The sequence below is a fragment of the Chelmon rostratus genome, chromosome 22, assembly GCF_017976325.1.
Source record: "Chelmon rostratus isolate fCheRos1 chromosome 22, fCheRos1.pri, whole genome shotgun sequence".
NCBI classification, from domain to species: Eukaryota; Metazoa; Chordata; class Actinopteri; order Chaetodontiformes; family Chaetodontidae; genus Chelmon; species Chelmon rostratus.
Window position 1 is genome coordinate 20,118,599 of NC_055679.1, and position 21,299 is coordinate 20,139,897.

Sequence of the window (21,299 nt, forward strand, 5' to 3'; positions counted from 1 at the left end):
TTTTCCTATAATAAGTACATTTGTATTGGATGTCGGTGTGTGTCGGGGGGGTCAGTGTGCAGACTGAAGCTGCTGCAGCAGCGTTTCACCACCAGGTGGCAGCAGCAGCCTGATGAACCTCCTGAAGACACTGACGCGAAAAGCCGAAGCTGCACTGTTGTTGTCACTTCTCTTGCTTTGATTTTCACAGTGTCAGTTAATTAATTACATCAGTGGTGGTAGTTTGGTCTTGTTTTGTGAAGTGATGCTTTTGCATAAGTTTGGAATTTGATGTTTCATTCTTGTAAGGATTAAAAAAATGTGATTTTTGAATGTGTTGTTGTTTCACTGAGTTTTGCCTGCAGCAGCTGAACAGAAGGTCCTGGAGAGGAGTGACTCGGTGTGATGACGATGTGTTACTATCAGCCTCATTCAGGAGATGACTTGATTAAAGGGGATGTTAATTAAGGTCTCCGATATTAAAACAAAGTGTTATTTTTTAGGAAATTATCTTCAGAAAACATGGAAAAGCTTGACGGCCGACAACTTCCAAATTTAAATAAAGATTCATAAACTTCAAAATCGTTGCTATAACTAACAGACTGATTAGAGGTTGGCTTCATGCAGGCTGAAATATCTGAAGTAAGTGTGTTGATCTGTGGTACGGAAGATGAATAGAAACCATGTGAAGAGAAAATGATTTAATTTTGAGACGAATCTGAATTCTGACTTTTTATCAGAAGTTAAAGCTCTGTGACTTTTAATCAGAAATTAAACGTCTTCTGATTAACTTGTTCTGTTTCCTCAAAGCTTCGACTTTTCTTTCAGAATTATGAACCTTTTCCTCACAATCTGAACTTTTTCCAGACTATAAGGGTCCGACTGAAAAGAAAACACTGAATGCAAAAACTTTTTTCTTTAAATCGTCTTTTCTTTAAATGTTAAAAATGTTTTATAATGTTTTGACTTTTTGTTCTTTTTCTAACTTCCAACACTTTTTCTCTTCACTTTTTATTTACGGCTTTCTTTAGAGTTGAAGCTTCTGATTTTAACGTGTTATTACAGACTTTTCTGTACCACTTTACTACCGTCGTCTAAAACACAGTGTAGTCATGTTTTTAAATGTTGAATCTTCTGAATCTGAAATCTTCTTGTGAATTCATTTTATTTTGACTTTTGTTTCAGAATCATGACCCTTTCTTCAAAATGTGAACCATTTTTGTTTTCTAAATAAGATAAGATAAGATAAGATAAGATAAGACTTTACTCATCCCCAGTCGGGGAAATCCGGGTGTTACAGGCAGCAGCAATAGCAGTAGGAATAAATAGAATAAATGTAATCTATTACATTCAAAAGGTTTTTTGAATACACAGACTCTGAGTCTGTTGTTTACTGACAGCGATCATTCATATGTTCTGACGTTCTGTCCTCTGTCTCCCCCTCTCTCTGTCTCTCCCCGCCCCCCCGCCCCATCTCTCCCCCTCTCTGTCTATCCCCCTCTCTCTGTCTCCCCCTCTCTCCCCCTGCCCCCCTCTCTCCTCTCTTTGTCTCCCCCTCTCTCTGCCCCCCCTCTCTCCTCTCTTTGTCTCCCCCTCTCTCTGTCCCCTCCCCCTCTCTCTCCTCTCTGCCCCCCCTCCTCTCTCCCCTCTCTGTCTCTCCCCTCTCTCTGCCCCCCCCTCTCTCTGTCTCCCCCTCTCTCCCCTCTCTGCCCCCCCTATCTCTCTCCCCTCTCTGTCTCTCCCCTCTCTGCCCCCCTCTCTCTCCCCCCTCTCTCTCCTCTCTGCCTCCCCCCTCTCCTCTCTCTCTCCTCTCTCTGCCCCCCTCTCCTCTCTCTGTCTCCCCCTCTCTCTCCTCTCTGCCTCCCCCTCTCCTCTCTGCCCCTCTCTCTCCTCTCCTCTCTGCCCCTCTCTCTCCTCTCCTCTCTGCCCCCTCTCTCTCCTCTCTCTCTCTCCCCTCTCTCTGTCTCCCCCCTCTCTCTCCTCTCTCTCTCTGCCCCCTCTCTCTCCTCTCTCTCTCTGTCTCCCCCCTCTCTCTCCTCTCTCTCTGCCCCCCCTCTCTCCTCTCTCTCCCCTCTCTGCCCCCTCTCTCTCCCACCTCTCCCCTCTCTGCCCCCCCCTCTCCCCCCTCTCTCTCTGCCTCTCCCTCTCCTCTCTGCCTCCCCCTCTCCTCTCTGCCCCCCTCTCTCCTCTCTGCCTCCCCCTCTCTCTCCTCTCTGCCTCCCCCTCCTCTCTCTCTCTCTCCTCTCTGCCCCCCCTCCTCTCTCCCCTCTCTGTCTCTCCCCTCTCTCTGCCCCCCCTCTCTCTCTGCCCCCCCTCCTCTCTCTCTGTCTCCCCCTCTCTCCCCTCTCTGCCCCCCCCTCTCTCCCTTCTCTCTCTCTCTCCCCTCTCTGCCCCCCCTTCTCTGTCTCCCCCCCCTCTCTCTCCTCTTTCTCTCTCCTCTGTCTCCCCCCCTCTCTCCTCTCTCCCCCCTCTCTCTCCTCTCTCTGCCTCCCCCTCTCCTCTCTGCCCCCCTCTCTCTTCTCTCTGCCTCCCCCTCTCCTCTCTGCCCCCCTCTCTCTCCTCTCTGCCTCCCCCTCTCTCTCCTCTCTGCCTCCCCCTCTCCTCTCTCTCTCTCTCTCCTCTCTGCCTCCCCCTCTCCTCTCTCTCCTCTCTGCCTCCCCCTCTCCTCTCTCTCTCTCTCTCCTCTCTGCCCCCCCTCCTCTCTCCCCTCTCTGTCTCTCCCCTCTCTCTGCCCCCCCCCCTCTCTCTGTCTCCCCCCCTCTCCTCTCTCTCTGTCTCCCCCTCTCTCCCCTCTCTGCCCCCCTTCTCTGTCTCCCCCCCTCTCTCTCCCCTCTCTCTCCTCTTTCTCTCTCCTCTGTCCCCCCCCCCCCCTCTCTCCCCTCTCCCCCCCCCCTCCCCGCTGCTGCCGCCTGTGTGACTCTGGCTGTGATAAACTAGTCCCGCAGGACTGAGGAATGCGCGCTGAACTTCGGGCCGTGCAGCGGCTCTTCTCCTCTCCGGGCTCGGCCTCGTGTTCGCTTCTTGTGCCGCGGCAGTTCAGCGTGAAGGCAGCGGGGCGTTTTCCGTGTTGTAACATTATCTTTGGCTTGCGAGCATGAAATCAGAACAACAATAGAGAGCAGCGGAGCCGAGGAGCGAGGTGGCGGGGGAGGTGGAGGCGGGGGGGGGCAGTTTCCTCACAGCGGAAGGAGACGACGGATCTCCTGCAGGACAATGTGAGACACAGAGAGTTGATCCGACGTAGTTAGCGAGCAGCCAGCCAGCCAGCATGGAAGTGGGGATCATTTAACGCTTCGCGTCGCTGAATTACGACCTGAATATTGTTGGAGATCCGCATTTTTGCCCGAGGAAGCGGCCGCAGCGATGGGAATACTGCGCTGAGCAGAAAGCGGCGGCAGGGCCAAGAAACGGGAGAAAGATGGGTGTCGTGCTGCGGAGTCTGTTGTTGTGTAGTTTTTGTTTTCTCATACGAGGTGAGTTTCTCTAAAAATCCTTCTTGTTGCTCTGCTTTTCGTCCACTTGTCACCTGTAGACGTGTAAAAGTGGTGTTAAGAGCCGGGGAAGCAGCTTTGACGGGGATATGTGGAGCTGTGTCCGGGCCAGGGCCCTCTCAGGGGCTTCATTTCTTCCGAGCGAAGCTAACGTTAGCCAGCCAGCTATGCGTGCTTATCTGCCTGTTTGCTGCTGGAGCAGAGAATGAAACCACAAATAGCCTGGGTTAGCCAACTTAGCTGGAAAAACATCCCCCGGAGTCTCTACAGCCCTGCTAACCTTCCCTCACTCCATGTTTTCAGACAGGATTTGTTCTTTTAACCAAGTTTGCGGCGGGTGTTAGCTTGCTAACTTTGGATTTAGTGAGTTACACAGGCTGGATCGGTCAGTTGATACCTGAGATTGAGGGAATAGCAGCAGTTAGCACAACAAATGCTACGGGAGCAAGTCCTCCAGCTAGCTGCCCACTAACGAGCTGTATGTGGATGAAAATGAAGCGAGAGCTGATCAATAATCTTATTGCTCATTGTTGGGTTTTAAACGGCCTTAACCCGCAGTGTGTCTGTCCTGTGTGGACCTGTCGGGGTCTTCATGCTGTGGTGTTTTGCTAATAGCAGCCAGCTAACTGAGCTCCTCTCTGCTCAGAAGCAGCTTTAAACCTTCATTTAAGCAGGAGTCATCCAACAGCTCTGCGATGGTTTAGATCTTCAGCTTTATGTGGCAGTGATGGTAAATGTAAGGCTACAAACCAGACACACAATTCAGACTAGACAAAAACACAATGAAGCCAGAAACAGAAACAGACTTTAGAAAACTGATCTTAGTGAGACAAAACGTGTTAAAACATACAAATAAACTCCTGTATTCTGGTACCAGTAATACAACAAACTTCTTTTAAAGTTATTTATGTAAGGCTGTCACCAACATTATTTTACTGCTGATCTCTTTATTCTCTGAATTTGTGGTTTAATTGTAAAATGACAGAATATGGTGAAAACGCATGTTATCATTTATAACAGAAAATCCTCACTATGGAAGAGCTGGAACGAGTCAATATTTGTCATTTTATGTTGAAAAATGACACAAAAGGTTTATCAACTATCAAAATAGTGGCTGATTAATGTTCTTACTTCTTGTATTCATTTATTCAGATGGGTTGAATAAACCTGTCAGGTGATGTTTTCATCTTCATTCACTTCAATAAGGTGAGAATCTCATCAATAACAGTAGAAATCTGATGGACTGACCAGGACACATGGAGACTAATAACTCACAGTTGAAGTTTTTAGTTTGAACAGGTTATTTCTCCTGTCGTCACTGGTCTGCAGTAATGAACCTGGTGGATCAGGTGATTGACAGGATTGTTTGGGGCTCAGGTGGGGTCTCGCATGCAGAGACGACTGTAGTTAATCTGCTGGAGATGATGGAAGGACTTTCTCACACTTCAAACACAAACAGCTCGTGTACAGAACAAATCCTGTCGTTAATCTGGCTCTCAAAAGTCTGCAAAACACCCCGAAATGAGCAAGTTACAGAAACAAATCAGACGAGCTCTTTGAAGATGACTCTCCTCTGAGCCGATGGATTAATAGTTTATTTTCAACCAAATGATGGTTTCTGAGCCTTGTGTGTCCCAGTAAACTGAATATCTTCAAACTGTTGGTCTAACAAAACGAGACATTTAATTCAGTAAACTTGGAAGGTTTGATCAGCTTCTTTCACAACTATTCAACCAAGCAATCAATTGATAGATTAACTGTGGGATTAGTTTAATATCGGATCATATTTAAAGCTGTCAGTTTCAGCTCAAGTGTCCCAAACGTTGTACGATCAAGTGTGGGTGACGGACATGAGAGTCTCTGTCGTGTGTTTGTAACTTCAGATCAATAATATGGATCATGATCTAATGAGTTTCTATGTTGTTTTATTGATAAAATAGTTTTTGACTAATCCAGCAAATTAAATCCAGTGTAAGAGATCAGCTCTGCTCAGTGATCCAGTCGTTGTGTCTCCTAAAAAAGTTTAAGTTCCATTGAAGGGCAGCACAGAGTTTAACCTGTTTGTTGCTGAAGACAACAGAGGTTACACCTCCACCTTCATCCATCCATCCGTCCATCCATCCATCCATCCATCCATCCATCCGTCCATCCATCCATCCGTCCATCCGTCCATCCATCCATCCGTCCGTCCATCCGTCCATCCGTCCATCCATCCATCCATCCATCCATCCATCCGTCCATCCACACGTCTCCTCTCTGGTTTTGAATCCTCGCCTCTGGACTCCCTCCATCACTTCGTGTTTATCTGTTCACTGTAGTTTTCTCCATTTGTGCACCAAAGAAGTGAAACTCTGGTTTCACTTGTTGTGGTTGTTGTCTCCTCCGTGGAGGACACCCTGAGCAGGTCTCGTTCGTTGAAGAAGCCTGTGGGATGTGGTTGAAAGCTTGTATGTGTGTCTGCTCAGTAAAGGCTGATACTCGTTCATGGTGGATGTGGTCAGATGTTTGTGATAAGGTGTAAGGTCAATGAAAGGTGAAGAGGGTAGTGACACCACCTGAAGCTCCCTGTTGTGGTGGAGCCACCTGTGGAGGAGAGACGTGACGCTTCCTGAGCTTTATGAGGATCTGAAAGACGCGTGACGCGTTCGTGGTTTGGTGTTTTCATACGAACGATTCAGTCAAAACATCTTGAATTCAGTGACATTAATCTGCCGGCTGGTTGTTGTCTTCATTGTTTTGTCTATAAAATGTCCATTTCAGTCTTCTAGAGTCCAAAACTACGTCTTCACATGTCTTCTCTGTCCAGAATTGAAGAAGATTCAGTTTCCTGTGATAGAAAACAGAGAGAACAGCAGATCTGAGATCAGAGAAGCTTCTGCTCTTTAAATGGTGATAAAGGACGTTTTGTCTTGAGCTGAAACAATTATTTGATCAGTCAGTTGACAGAAAATTTATTTCTCAGCAACAATTCTGATCACCGATGAATCATTTGTGCTATTTTTCACACAAAAGCAGGGCACATTGCTTGTTCCAGCCTCTAAAATGTGAAGATTTCCTTCATCAGTTTGTCTTGTGTCTCAGTAAATTGAACTTCTCTGGGTTTCGGGCTGTTGGACGGATAAAACAAGACATTTGAAGATGTTATCTTGGACTGTGGAGAAGCATTTTAGAGACCACAGTATAGATGAATGGACGCAGTAATGTGTGTGTAGATGTCCTCGTGTGTCCTCCTGGCAGCAGTGACCTGTGTCCAGGTTTTAACGTTGTGAGGTAGTAAATATTTGGAGAAGGAAATTCCTCCTGCGTGAAGTGAAAACAGGCCGGCGGTCGGAGCTGGGGGGCTCTCGGTGACCTCCTCTGTGAGGCGACGCGGCGCTGTAACGCTCCATGTGTCAAATTGTGGTTTAGGCCGAGCGCCAAGATCCAGCAGAGAGGAAGCAGAGCGCCGCGGCTGCTGCTCGCCTCCTCAGCATCGCATCAGCAGTGGGTTTTATCTGTAAGGTCCTTCAGGGGGGTTGAGTTCTTCAGTAGGTGTCACCAAACAACCCACATCATCAGTCTGCTGCAGTGTAAGAGCCCCCCCTGTGAGCCGAGTCGATCCCGGACGCCGAGAGGCTTTTCTTTATGTTTGTGTTCGAGTATATGTGTTCGTTTTAACTCGGTCTAAATGGTGTATTTTTGTTATACATATATTAAATTAAGTATTTTTAACATGTTTTAAATTGTGTATTTCTCTTGTGTTTTAACACATTTTAGATGATATTTTTAGCATGTTTTAAATTGTATACATTTGTGTTTTAACAAATTGTAAATGTAAATTTTTGTGTTTATCAGTTTAAATGGTGTATTTTTGTGTTTTTATCAGTTTAAATGGTGTATTTTTGTGTGTTTTTTATCAGTTTAAATGGTGTATTTTTGTGTTTTTATCAGTTTAAATGGTGTATTTTTGTGTGTTTTTTATCAGTTTAAATGGTGTATTTTTGTGTTTTTATCAGTTTAAATGGTGTATTTTTGTGTGTTTTTTATCAGTTTAAATGGTGTATTTTTGTGTTTTTATCAGTTTAAATGGTGTATTTTTGTGTTTTTATCAGTTTAAATGGTGTATTTTTGTGTGTTTTTAACACATTTTAAACGGTGTGTTTTTCTGTCCCTGCCAGGCGTGCCGCTGCTGCTGTATGCGAACCGGCGGGACCTTCGACTCGTGGACGCGGCACACGAGAAGGCCAACGCCACGGTGGTGGTCGGGGGGTTGGAGGACGCCGCCGCCGTGGACTACGTCTACTCCCAGGGCCTCATCTACTGGAGCGATGTGAGCGAGGAGGCCATCAAACGCACCGTCTTCAACCAGTCCGGGGCCAGCGCGATCCAGACCGTGGTCCCGGGTCTGGCCTCCCCGGACGGACTGGCCTGCGATTGGTTAGGGAGTAAACTTTACTGGACGGACTCGGAAACCAATCGGATCGAGGTGGCGGAGCTGGACGGGTCTTTGAGGAAAGTTCTGTTCTGGCAGGAGCTGGACCAGCCGAGGGCCATCGCTCTGGATCCAGAACGAGGGTGAGTCCGACCTGCTCGGGGGCTTTCAGGTTCACAGCAGAGTGCAGATTCACTTTGGGCGCGTTTGTGGTTAAAACTCGTCGAATGTGCGAACACAGAAGAGAAGATCTGACTGCGGCTGAACGCACCTGTTGATTCCTGAACAGGGGGACAGGTGTGTTCTGCTGCTTGGTTCGGAGCTTGTCTGGGATCAGATTGGGTTGCAGGTGACTGAGCTGCTCCTCCAGCAGCTCAATCACATCGAATCCTCCTGGAAACCCAACAGCAGCGTCGCTGTTGTGGGTTTTATGAGTCTGCGACAGCGCAGGCGTCGTGTTTTCAGCTTGTCCAGCTGACAATACACAAGGTCAAAGGTCAGCTTCTCTATGACATCATAGATATCATACATCACATTTATGTAAACATGTTCTGAGCTGCAGGTTCAACATGTGTGAAGCCTCCATGTTTCAGTCTGTAGCTTCTCTGCAGCAGCGTCCATATCTGAAGCATCGAGCTGATTGGTTGATGTTGATCTTCAGGTGATTGTTGTTGCTCCATGTGATGAAGCTCTCTGTCCGTCCTCTGGACTGCTCTGGACAAACAGTCTCTGAGTGAAGACACTGAACTCCTTTAATTAAAGGATATATATATATATATATATATGAGTCTGGACAGACGTGATGGAAACTGAAGCCTGATTGGTTGTTGGAGGAAGAAAAGAGATGAGGAGCTCGCTCTCTGCAGCTGAGGAGGATGTTAAATTGGAGATTGATTGATTGATTGATTTATTAGTTTTTATTAGAGCTTGGTGGTGTGGCTGCTGTTATATGTTTTATTCTTACAGACTGAAGCTTCACTCACTGCCGGCTGGTTTCTCACCTGTGGACACACATGCTCACCTGAAGTCAGCATCCAACATTTACTGTCCCTGTTTGTTCCAAACTTAAACTACTGTACCAACTTCTAAGATTCAGAAATAATGAGTTGATTAATCGATTAGTTGAGCTTCAAAAACCAATCAGCACCTGTTCTGATGATCAGCAAACCTCCGTGAATCTGTCTTTCCTGCTGCGTCTCTCAGTAAACTGGTTGGTTGGACGTTTGAAGACGTCACAGTGACGCACATTTTTCATTATTTACTCATTTTTAATAGATTACATTGATTACAGTTGGTTACACTGAGAATGTCATCAGCAGATGAATCAACAATGAAAATAATCATTGTATTATTTCATTTTCTAGTAAAAATCTAATTTCCAAAGATGCCAAAAATGTTTCAGTGTTAACTGATGTTTCTGAGACTGAAGAAAAACCCTCAGATTGATCGATGGTGGGAAACAGCAGGTGTGTTCAGTATTTCCATCCTCAGATGTTTTCATGACTTCAGCTCATGTTTCTGTAACACGGGAGCTCGTCATTAGAGCACAGCGGTGGTCGCGTTCAGTTGACGGGCTCACCGTCACGCTGTAGGCGTAGATCTGACTCCTCTTGCTGTCCTTCATCACCACGTTTCCTCCTCTGTCTGTCTCCGTGGTACCAGGGTCGGGCTCCAGAGAGCCGTTGGATTAGGATGTAAATCCATTAGGACTCAGATAAAAGAGGCCTGTAATGTATTCATTAGTTTTATTTAAATTTGGGGCTGTCGCTCTCCCTCTCGCTCGCCGTCTTTCTTTCTCGTCTCTCTTGGGTTTCTATTCATGGAAACTCTTCCCCGCTCGCTGTTTGATCCGGCACAGTATCAGAGATAAAAGTCACAGCGAGCCGCTGGCTGATGCCCGGGCCGCCGCTCTCTCTGGAGACTTTATTCTGATCGTACAGTTGTTTTTGTCACGTTTGTTTTGTCTGATGCATGAACAGTAAAAGCAGGTCAGGAGAGCAGAAGTTCACCTCACGCTCTGACCTCCCCCGACCTTTTCAGAGGCCAAGTATTCATCGATGTTGTCTGACCCAGAGGACGAGCTTGAACTGGCAGAATGAGCGTCAGAGCCAATCATTCCACAGATGGTTGTTTTGGATTGGATTAGCTGTTTCAGGCTGTCATTTGTGACCGAGCTGTTTTTACTTCCTGTCAGTTTCTTCTCTGCTCTTATTTGAATCGTGCTGCAGGTGCAGGACCATCGACAGGTGCGGCTCTCATTGGATAAACCGTGAACTGAAGACCGCTCTTCTGCTTTTTGTCACATTCGGTGTTTTGTTAGTGGAGGACGTAGTCGGCTGGTGTGTGTGTAACAGGCCAGAAATCAGTCGTCCACTGGTGAGACTCAGCCGTAGATGACGTGTGTGAGACTTCACCTGAGACGCTGATCATGATCTTCAGGATCATCAGGTTTTTTCCCACATGCAGGATGACAGACCAAAATTGTCCAATCAGTGAGTTAGCGGTCGTCCATGTGACTTCACGTTTACTGGCTTTGTCCCAGTATGGACGCCAGTGGACTGGGAGGGTTTGACTGGACTGTATTTGGCTTTATTAATGAATTGCAGGTCATTAACTCGTTGTTTGTACAGCTGTTTCTCCATGTTGGTGTTGCTCTGCTGTTTGTTCGTGTGTTTGTGTGTGAAGCAAACTGCAGGTGTGAAGGAGACGTTAAACGAGCTGTTTCTGTGACGTTCAGGTAGATTCACCATCGTCTGCAGGACGAACAGAGCTGTGATCACATGTTCAAATACCTGCACCAGCTTCTGATTTAATCACTCGCCACCCGGAGTCAGTGGGTGTGGTTGTCGGTGCGTGCGTGCGTGCGTGCGTGCGTGCGTGCGTGCGTGCGTGCGTGCGTGCGTGCGTGCGTGCGTGCATCACCTGTCTCGTTAGCATGGCGGCTCCTTCACTGAGGCAGTAAATAGGTTGCATACGTTCTGCTCTGTGTTGTTGTGTTTGTTGCGTGTGCTTCACAAAGGCTCATTGTTGCTGCAGCAGCTGTTTTGTTTCTCCAGCGGAGGAAGGTGGTGCAGGGGGGGGGCCGCTCTGATTCACCGCCCAGCTTCACTATGTGGACTGCTGAACACTCCTCCGTGTGTGATGGAGTCCAGGTAGTGAAGCTGTGGAGGTTGATGGAGTGTGAGGTCATGAGAATCAAAAGTGCTGATTGGTTGTTGTTTGAATGAAGTTGAATGCTGTCAGGTGACTTTTTTGACTCTTTCTTCACAGTGAATGACTTCCTGTTTGGTCTCCAGTGAGAGCAGGGTGTTAATGTTCTGCTGCCTCACTGTGTGTGTGTGTGTGTGTGTGTGTGTGTGTGCGTGTGTGCGTGTGTGTGTGTGTGTGTGTGTGTGCGTGTGCGTGTGTGCGTGTGTGTGTGTGTGCGTGTGTGTGTCTGTATTAGAGCTGCAGTTAGAATTAATTTGTTGTCTGTTTTTTGATTCTTGATCGATTCTCAGTTTTTGCTTTTCTTTATTGGAGAGCAGCACTAAACAAACAGAAATCTACAGTGAAGTAAAAAGGTCAGAGGTCAGGCAGAGTTTTAGTTTAACCCCTGCAGTCAGAATAAAGTCTCCACGTTAGCGACGAGCACGATTAGCCTTCAGAGTTAGCTACTAAAAGCTCCTCAGCGAGGTAGAAAGAAGGAGCTGGCCTGAGTTACAGAGTGTGACGCTTGTGTTGAGTGTTTCGGCCTCAGTCTGTTGTAGTGCTGCAGAGTCTTTGAGGAAAACTGGTTCTCCAAATCCACGATGGAACGCAGAGCTGGACTCGGTTCAACTGGGATGATTAATGCATCAGGTACCAAATACAATGCAGCTCTTGTGGTGAGGGGACGTGTTGTGTTCTCTGCATTTCACCGGAGGGTTTTCTCCTCTTCCTGCTCGGCCTGAGCTCCGTCGTTCAGCCTGGACCCAAAACCACCTGAATGTTTGAGTGCAGTGAAATCTGCAACACACATCTGTTCTGTGCATGTTTCACCTCTCAGTGTTGGGTCAAATGAAGCATCAGGCTGTATTTCTGCCTGTTCCCGTGTCCCTCCTGATGCTGGTGTGGAGACAGAAACCCTTCAGTGATGTTGTGCAGGTTAGTCTCAGCTCACAGCTCTTCGGTAGTTGGAGTTTGCTTTGTTTGCAGTGAAACCCAACCAGCTGCTGCGTTTAAAGGCTCCTGGGCAGGTTACCAGTTGAAGCTTTTGTCTTGGACTGAATGGGATTACGTGGGGAGGCCCGGCAGCTCTGTTAGTGGGTCACTTTTACATTTGGAAACATGCGGTCGAGGATGAGATGATACTTTGTGCTGGTTTTTCCTTTTCTTCCTCTGCTCCACAGACGACATGTGTGACAGTTCACCCTCTTTAAACTGATGTGATTGAAGCTGCAGTCGGGTTGAAAAAGCTTCTGCGTTTGTTCTGTTCACCTGTTGTCAAGTAGGTGATGAAGGAAACGTGTCAAGAGATCCTGTACAACCTGTTGTTTATGTGAGCGTATAAACAGTCATTGCAATGAAAGGTTATTATCTAGAAGCTCACCAGGTTCAGTCCAGTACCTGAGCTGTTCCAACCAGCCCTGACTGAGCTGTGATGAATCCACCTGTTAGTATATTTTTGGATTGTTAGCTGGTTAAAACAAGACATTTAGACACACCGAGTTCTGGAAAACTGACCAGAGTTTCACCGTTTGTTACAGCAGTTATGTAACTATGCTGAATATGAAGTGATGAGTCATCTAGATCATGACGCAGCTGGTCACATGACCAGTTCAGCCTGTAAACCTGATAGTGTGGTAGAGGCTGACCTGAACGAGCAGTCCCACACCGTGTTTCTTCTTGTGTCGTCACAGGTTGTGTTGTTAATAAAGTTGTGACCAGTTGAACCAGAGAATCGTTTTTCCTCCTTGAACTGTGACGTTTGAAGGTTTTTGGCCTGCAGAGATAAAAGTGTTCATTATTTCATGAGGAAAAATCTACTTTATTTAGAGTCAGAGAGGAAAACAGTGACCCCTCAGATTTGTGTTGGTGATCCACTGAGGCAGGGTTTGGATCGCTCTAAACTCGTGGTATTGAATATGTATCGAAGCGTTGATACTTCTGACGACATTATATTGGAGTGAAGGGATTTCAGGGGCAGCAGAGGTGGTCTTTGTTCCTCTGCAGGAGCCCCCACCATCATTAATCAATGAGTCGTTCCTTTTGCTTCAGGTTGTTAGAAGTCAAAATGTCCAGAAGTCCAAAGTGGCGTCTTTAAATATCTTGTTTAGTCAGAACAATAACCCGCTGAATGGTCCTGGTGGGGGGACTGTTTGAGTTTTTGATCAGAAACATCTAATAAAACCCCCAGTTCTGCCCATCTCAGAAGCCCCAGGCAGTGACTTCCTACATGAGAAGTGAGAGTAATGTTTGTATGTAACCGTGTTGACGAGCCGAAGCCTCCACAAAGAGGCCGTTACACAACCGAGATGGAGAGGCTTCGTCGTTACATCAGACAGATTTTAAAAGGCGTGTAATTGGACTCATTAAAAGGCTCATTTTGGACAGCGGCAGCTCCAACCCCCCAACCCCCCCCCCCCCCATCTGGCTTTTGTCCGACTCCGTTCAGTCCTTCCTGCCTCTGACTTACTGCCGACCTCTGCCGTCTCTTTCCCACCAGCTACAAGTCAAAGACAAAGACTGTCTCAGTTTGATGAGCTCTTTAACCAAGTTTGTGTCCAGAGAAAATTCCCACAGACGTTCAGAGCCTGAAGCAGCTCTGCAGATAACCAGCAGGTCGATAACCAGCAGGCCGATTACCAGCCTGATTTAACATTATCCAACATCTTATTTTCCAAAACCCAAAGAGATTCACTTTACTGTGACACAAAACAGAGAAACCCTCCCGTCTGTGTCTGAGACTGGAACCAGTACGAACCGAGCCGGCACCAGTACCTGATCCTCAGCATGCTGAGTATAAACCTCTGTCCAGGATCCACTTTTCCACTAATGTTGTCTTAAAACCAGCAACCAAGGTAAATAACAGTAAACAACAGTAAACAGCGTATGATAAATCTGTGATAGAGGACAGAAATAAAAACGTCCATATTTGCTGTTTTCTTGTCCAGCGTGAGATAATTTGAGATAATTTGAGATAATTTGACCTTTTCTGGTCACTGAGGATTCTTGAAGTGTCAGCCTGAGACGATCACTCAGCTCAAAGACACACAGTCACTTTCTTTTAGTGGATCACTGACTGAAACCAGGAAATGACACGTTTAGGTCGGCTTCTTTTGTTTTGTTCTTACTTCCTGTTTGTCAGCGTCACCATGTGGTCGTCACCTGGACGAGGGTTCAGGCTCCGCCCCTCACGAAGCCCCCTGTCTCCCCCTCAGTGGTGGAGTTTACGCTCCGGTCCGGCTCTTGTGGAGGCCTGATGTGTTGGGGGAGGGATGGAGATTAGTGATGGGTGGAGGGGGGGGCAGAGGGGCAGTCCAGCTGTGATGGTAATTAAGGCGAACAAAGAGGAGAATTGGCTGCACAGCAGTGACCCCGCCCTCCTACACCCTCCTACAACCCCCCGCAGCAGATTACAGTCCTGATGTGCAGCAGAAAGCGGTCGTGTTAAAGGAAACGTGTCGGCGGGGTTTTACAGCTGCAGGTCATCTTCATCACGCTCACAGTCGGCTGCACCACGTGCTCAAAACACCCGATCTGTGTGAGCGTGTTTCTGTTGAAGAGTCCAGAGTGACTGAAGCATCAGAGCTGCTGCTTCCTCCAACTAACTTCAGGAGGAAGCTCCTGAACAGGTAGAGCCGGAGTTTGTCGAGCTTCGTTGGAAAGCTGCATCACCGGCGTACGTAGTGACCGACGCCTACGTTGTTACCACAGCAACCCCTGCAGATAGGCTGGTGATGTCAGGACACACGACTCTGATCTGATCGCTAACAGATAGCAGACGGTCCGTCTCAAAGATCAGATCTGATTCTCCTGCAGTCTCAGCAAAGCCTCGTCTGACCTGCAAACAGGTGTTCACGTAATAATAATGATCATAAAAATATTATGTTGTCGTGGGAGCAGCAGTGCTACACCTCCACTAACCAACACCAACATATTTCAATTCAAATATTCAATCAATAAGCAGTAAAATCTTCTAATTTCACACATTTTCTAGTAATCAGAAGGCCGTCTGTGTACCTGTGCAGGTGAGATGTGCAGCTGTGTATTAGTACATGAAGAATATGCTGTTAACTGTTTTCATGTTGGTGTCTGTGAGCAGCTCCAGAACGTGTTTGGTTGTTTTTATTGGAAATCAAGTCTGGTATGAACTTCTCCAGCAGATAAAGAGCAGAATGCAGAGAAACCTTAATGACAGATGAAAGGAGACAGAAAACATAAAAACAACAGAGAGCAGTAAAAATCCAGCAGCACGTTTGTACTGTAAAAATAATACAAATATATACTTCATATAAAACGTCCTGGTTTTTGTACATTTAAAAACCAAACCAGACTTCACAGAAAGTCTCATGATAGTTGTGAAGTCATCAGAGATTCAGAATGAACGAGCTACAGACATTTTATTGATATGAAAATTATCTGACTCGTTTTATACTTCTAACAATAACTATCACCAGTGAGTTTACCTGTTAGTGAAGTAACCTGCGTGTAATAGTACCTGTTGTGTGTAGTAACACCTGTGCCCTCCCAGCATCAGTCACTGAGCTCCTCCATCCAGAGGAGCAAACAGCAGCAGCAGTGTCTGTCTGTCTGCCTGTCTGTCTGTCTGTCTGTCTGTCTGTCTGTCTGTCTGTCTGTCTGGATCCAGGCGTCTGTCTGTCTGTCTGTCTGCCTGCCTGGATCCAGGCGTCTGTCTGCCTGTCTCTGTCTGGATCCAGGCGTCTGTCTGTCTGTCTGCCTGCCTGCCTGCCTGCCTGCCTGCCTGTCTGTCTGTCTGTCTGCCTGGATCCAGGCGTCTGTCTGCCTGCCTGTCTGTCTGTCTGCCTGTCTCTCTGGATCCAGGCGTCTGTCTGCCTGCCTGTCTGTCTGTCTGTCTGTCTCTCTGGATCCAGGCGTCTGTCTGTCTGTCTGTCTGCCTGTCTGTCTGCCTGGATCCAGGCGTATGTCTGCCTGTCTGCCTGTCTGTCTGTCTGCCTGGATCCAGGCGTATGTCTGCCTGCCTGTCTGTCTGTCTGCCTGTCTCTCTGGATCCAGGCGTCTGTCTGCCTGCCTGTCTGTCTGTCTGTCTGTCTGGATCCAGGCGTCTGTCTGTCTGCCTGTCTGTCTGTCTGCCTGCCTGTCTGTCTGTCTGTCTGCCTGCCTGTCTGTCTGTCTGTCTGTCTGGATCCAGGCGTCTGCCTGTCTGCCTGTCTGCCTGCCTGTCTGTCTGTCTGTCTGGATCCAGGCGTCTGTCTGTCTGCCTGTCTGTCTGTCTGTCTGTCTGCCTGTCTGCCTGTCTGTCTGTCTGCCTGTCTGTCATCACTTTGGGTTTGCTTCTTCAGTAAATCAGCAGTCACCAGTAGAACAAAGGAGTTTTCCATCTTGACATCTGACAGGGACACGTACTGATACACTGATCCTGTCTGTCCCCGTGTGTCTTCAGGTACATGTACTGGACGGACTGGGGCGAGATCCCAAAGATCGAGCGGGCAGGGATGGATGGGACGAATCGCTCCATGATCATCGATAAAGAGATCTACTGGCCCAACGGGCTGACGCTGGACTACAGCCAGGAGAAACTGTACTGGGCCGACGCCAAGCACAACTTCATCCACCGCTGCAACCTGGACGGATCGTCCAGGTACGAAACCAGGACCTCAGGTCCAGGAGAGGGACACTATGTCCTTTAATGCAAGGAGACGCCTCAGCTGAATGGAAGTCAGACATCAGAAATGTTCACTGCTGTTAACGTTCAGTGAAGAAGACTCAGCAGGACTCGTCAACAGGAGTGAAATGTTGAGCTCAGTGATAGCACGTTAGCAAAGAATGATAGAAATTGAATTTGAGTATTTCTCCAGCAGTTTATTCAGTGAGTGGCATCAAAAGTTTGCTGATGGTGGGCGGTATGGATCAAATCCTCCGTCACAGTTTAGAGTTTCATGTAACAGGAAGTGAGGATGTGCAGGTGTGAAGGTGTGTTTGAGGTCTGACTGCCGTGTGTTTCAGGGAGGTGGTGGTTAAAGGAGAGCTGCCTCACCCGTTCGCCCTCACCCTGTACGAGGACACTCTGTTCTGGACCGACTGGAACACCCACTCCATCCACTCCTGCAGGAAGCAGACCGGAGCAGAACAGCGCATCGTCCACTCCGACATCTTCTCCCCCATGGACATCCACGTCTTCAGCGCCAAGAGACAAAAGATCAGTGAGTTCAGACGTCCTCTCAGACGAAGAGTCTGGATCAGGTTTATCTTTCAGGTTTTTATAGTCCGATCCACTGAAGGCCGCCGGCTGTATGCGTGTTACCGTCGCTACGGGAAACGACAACAACAGGCTCCCAGCTAGCAACAAACTAGCATAACTAGCTAACAGTACGAAGGTAGACAAGCTAGCAGCTGTTAGCTTTTGTCTCGCAGAGATTTAGCCATGTTAATGTCAGAGCTGCCCCCCCACGGCCACAAGCTCCTGATCCTGTACTGAGCCTGGCCCGCCGTCGCTGCGTCCAGGGCCCAGGATGATTGTGATTGGTTTAAAGTCACACAATCAACAGAATGAAGCTCAGATTTAGCTTTTTAGAGCTTCTTCCTGTAGTCAAACTGTAGAGCTCCTGCTCCTCCTCCTTCCCCTCCCCCTCCTCCTCCTCCTTCCCCTCCCCCTCCTCCTCCTCCTCCTCCTTCCCCTCCCCCTCCTCCTCCTCCTGTTTCTCCTCCTCCTCCTACTCCTCCTATTCCTCCTCTTTCTCCTCCCCCTTCTGCTCCTCTTCCTCCTGTTCCTCCTCCTTCTTCTCCTCCTGCTCTTCCTCCTGCTCCTTCTCCTCCTGCTCCTCCTCCTCCTCCTCTTCCTGCTTCTCCTTCTGTTCCTCCTTCTCCTCCTGCTCCTCCTCCTCCTTTTCCTCCCCCTCCTCCTCCCCCTCCTCCTGCTCCTCCTGCTCCTTCTCCTCCTCCTCTTCCTGCTTCTCCTTCTGTTCCTCCTTCTCCTCCTGCTCCTCCTTTTCCTCCCCCTCCTCCTCCCCCTCCTCCTGCTCCTCCTGCTCCTTCTCCTCCTCCTCTTCCTGCTTCTCCTTCTGTTCCTCCTTCTCCTCCTGCTCCTCCTCCTCCTCCTCCTCCTTCTCCTCCTCCTTTTCCTCCCCCTCCTCCTCCCCCTCCTCCTGCTCCTCCTGTTTCTCCCCCTCCTCCTCCTCCTCAAGGGCCACTGACTCGCTAGATTCAGAAAAATCATCACTGGATTTTTGACAAATTTCACGCCTTAAACAGCGTCTTGGCGATCTTTGCGTATCCTGATTCGAGCTGAAACGATCCGTCGATCCGTCTGATGGTCGTTTGTCAGAATATACGAACCTTCATGAATCATTTGAGGAATATTTAAATTAAAATCTGAACATGATCGTGTCTGAAGCTTCACAGCTGTGAACGTCTGCTGGACCTGAAGGTGACAGATACTCAGCTGCAGCCACGAATCGATCAGTCAACAGGAAATGATCAGTTGATCTTTTAAACACGATAAGCTGGGACAGTTGAAGATGTCTCCCATGTTAGACGTCAGCATTTCAGTCTCATATGAGCTGAAGATTGTCCACATGAGACTGTGATGAAGACGTAACGATTAGAGATGAAGGAGCGTCAGTGAACTTGACTTTGTCCTCTGTGTTGACAGTAGTGAGCAGTCCCTGCTCTGTGAAGAACGGAGGGTGTTCCCACCTCTGTCTCCTGTCCCCAGTCAAGCCCTTCTATCAGTGCGCCTGTCCCACCGGAGTCCAGCTGCTGGAGGACGGGAAGACCTGCAGAGACGGTAAGGACGCACGTCATTCAGAACCGTCCCACACTCACACACACTCATACACTCACACACACACACACAGACACACACGCACACTCTCACACACACACACACACTCACACTCTGCGGGTCAGACTGAAGCTAGTTTCTTGGTTTTATTTTGAAATGTCTTTTTATTATTATTATTATAAGGTTTTGTCTTTGATGATGTAAGAAAAGTCCGTTCTGTCCACCTGAGACTCCTCACCTGAGGTTTGGACGTAGAGCAGAAACACTGACCGACGACCCCCCCACAGTCGAACGTTGAAAAGAGGATTTGAAAGTGAAAAACTTTCTCTTTTTCTGCAGTTTGGCTTCAGAGACACTCGAGTGGAAACACTAAAGGCTCCAAATATTTCCTGAAGTGCGTCAGTGAAAGACGTAGAAGTTTGGAGATTATCTATTATTTGAGGGAGAAAAAAGAAAAGAGAACCCCCCCCCCCTCTTGTGTAACTGTTTACGAGCCCAAACGAGCAGATTGAATTCATTAGTGTGTGTTTGTGTTTCTGCAGCAGATTCTCACGTTCCCTCGTTAGCTTCTCCTCCTCGTCTCTCAGAGCGGTAAAGGTGTTGGGCTGACCTGCGGTTGCCATGGTTACCCCCTCCATCGTGCCCGGCCGCCTGTTTGAATGCCCCCCTCCTCCCGTCCTCCGCCTCTTTTATTGAACATTTTTTGCTTCAGTAGCCGTCGCCTGCAGAGCGATGGAGGAGTGAAGGCGGGGAAGCTTTTGTGAAGGACGGGATCACATGCTCCCCCTGCAGACAATGTCCCCTTTCACTGCCGGCCTTTAACTCTTTCAGGGGGGCTCTTTCTGTGTCTTCAACCAGAGAGAGTGAGACCTGAAGAGACCACGTCTCTAACCCTCGCCCTCCTCCACCCGCCTCACGCTGTTCACTTTGGGATGTTAAAGCTTTGCTAATTTGTTGCTTTTGTTTAGCGTCGCCACAAAAACCAGTTTGGATTGGGCTGATTTTGAATCCCCAGTTTAAATGTGCCCCCCCCCTCTATCTGACTAGATAGAGCTGAATCCACCAACAGAAAGTCACTGGAAACTGTTGTTATTTGCTGAATCATAATACTTCCTAATGTTCCCTGACGTCAGCCCCTCACAGGTTTGTGCGTCTCTGCCTGATGTGAGTGTGAACTGAATATCTCTTCAAATGTCTGTGAGACGTTTATCTTCTTTGGTTTTGTAGGAAAACGTGTTTAATTTCCTCGCTCAGGTGTGGAAACAGAATCGTTCAGTCCTCTGGCATCGTGTCTTTCTGTTAAACATGACACGCAGACTGTACCCATGGAGTCCGACCTGTCTGCCGGTCGGGCGCTGCTCGGGTTCAGAGATCACCTGGTTCCTGTATTTTGGGTGAACCGGCCCTTTAAAGCAGCTTCCCTGTTGGTTTAAATGAGTGACCTTTGACCTCTGTGCCGCCTCTCAGGTGCCACTCAGATGCTGCTGTTGGCTCGGCGGACAGACCTGCGGCGAATCTCTCTGGACACGCCGGACTTCACCGACATCATTCTGCAGGTGGATGACATCCGCCACGCCATCGCCATCGACTACGACCCGGTGGAGGGATACATCTACTGGACGGACGACGACGTGAAGGCCATCCGCCGCTCCCTGCTGGACGGCGGCGACGCCCAGTTCGTGGTCACGTCTCAGGTGAACCATCCCGACGGCATCGCCGTAGACTGGATCGCCCGGAACCTCTACTGGACCGACACCGGGACGGACCGCATCGAGGTGACCCGGCTCAATGGGACCATGCGCAAAATCCTGATCTCTGAAGACCTGGACGAGCCCAGAGCCATCGTACTGGACCCCATGGCTGGGTGAGTGTTTGACGAGCTGAGGACGACTGAAGAATCAATCTTCTGATAAATTGATTATCTGAGAAGTCATTGATTATGTGAAAGAGATTTAAATCTAACTGATCCTTTAGTTTCAGCAGCAGGTCGCCGTCTTCTTCAGCTGACTGTGAAATTAATAATATGACTGTTCTCATTGTCCGAGTCAGTTAACAGGTTTGTACCGTCAGTCAGCCTCATCTTATTGATCGGCTCAGTTCAGACCAAACGATCGCAGCTCAAAGTCTGTTTATTTGTGTTTGATCACATGATCGTCATGTTCCGGCTCTCACCTCTCAGACGCCTCGTCACACTCGAGACGCTAGCGAGTCAGTTTTCATACGATGGTCGCATCGTGTCAGCGTGAGCACTCACACACACTCTGCTGAGCTTCGGCCTCATGACACACCTGGAAAGTTCATCAGGCTTCGTTATCTCACCTGCAGCCGGACAGACTGATCAGATGAGGACGCTGCGGGTTCATTAAAGGAGAGAGATAAAACAAACACGAGTCAGCAGAATAAAGCTAAAGCAGAAAAAGATAAAATGAGTCAAAATAGACAAACAGCATGAACAGAGTTATTAATAAGGAAG

The 21,299-nt window shown here is 48.1% G+C and overlaps 1 protein-coding gene across 7 annotated transcripts in view; it reads left to right on the forward strand.

The window, feature by feature from the left end:
• Window positions 1–3,177: 3,177 nt before the first annotated feature.
• The window catches only part of lrp6 (low density lipoprotein receptor-related protein 6), a 40,609-nt gene continuing 22,487 nt past the window's right edge, over window positions 3,178–21,299 (forward strand). For 4 of the 7 annotated variants that reach the window (XM_041963737.1, XM_041963739.1, XM_041963740.1 and 1 more), the window contains exons 1-6: window positions 3,178–3,452; window positions 7,628–8,024; window positions 16,487–16,684; window positions 17,050–17,246; window positions 18,695–18,829; window positions 20,294–20,690. In XM_041963737.1, the coding sequence (XP_041819671.1) occupies window positions 3,398–3,452; window positions 7,628–8,024; window positions 16,487–16,684; window positions 17,050–17,246; window positions 18,695–18,829; window positions 20,294–20,690 (1,379 nt within the window). In that variant the 5' untranslated portion in view covers window positions 3,178–3,397. The remainder of the gene's footprint in view (window positions 3,453–7,627; window positions 8,025–16,486; window positions 16,685–17,049; window positions 17,247–18,694; window positions 18,830–20,293; window positions 20,691–21,299) is intronic. The other 3 variants (XM_041963738.1, XM_041963742.1, XM_041963743.1) reach the window with 1 other exon arrangement.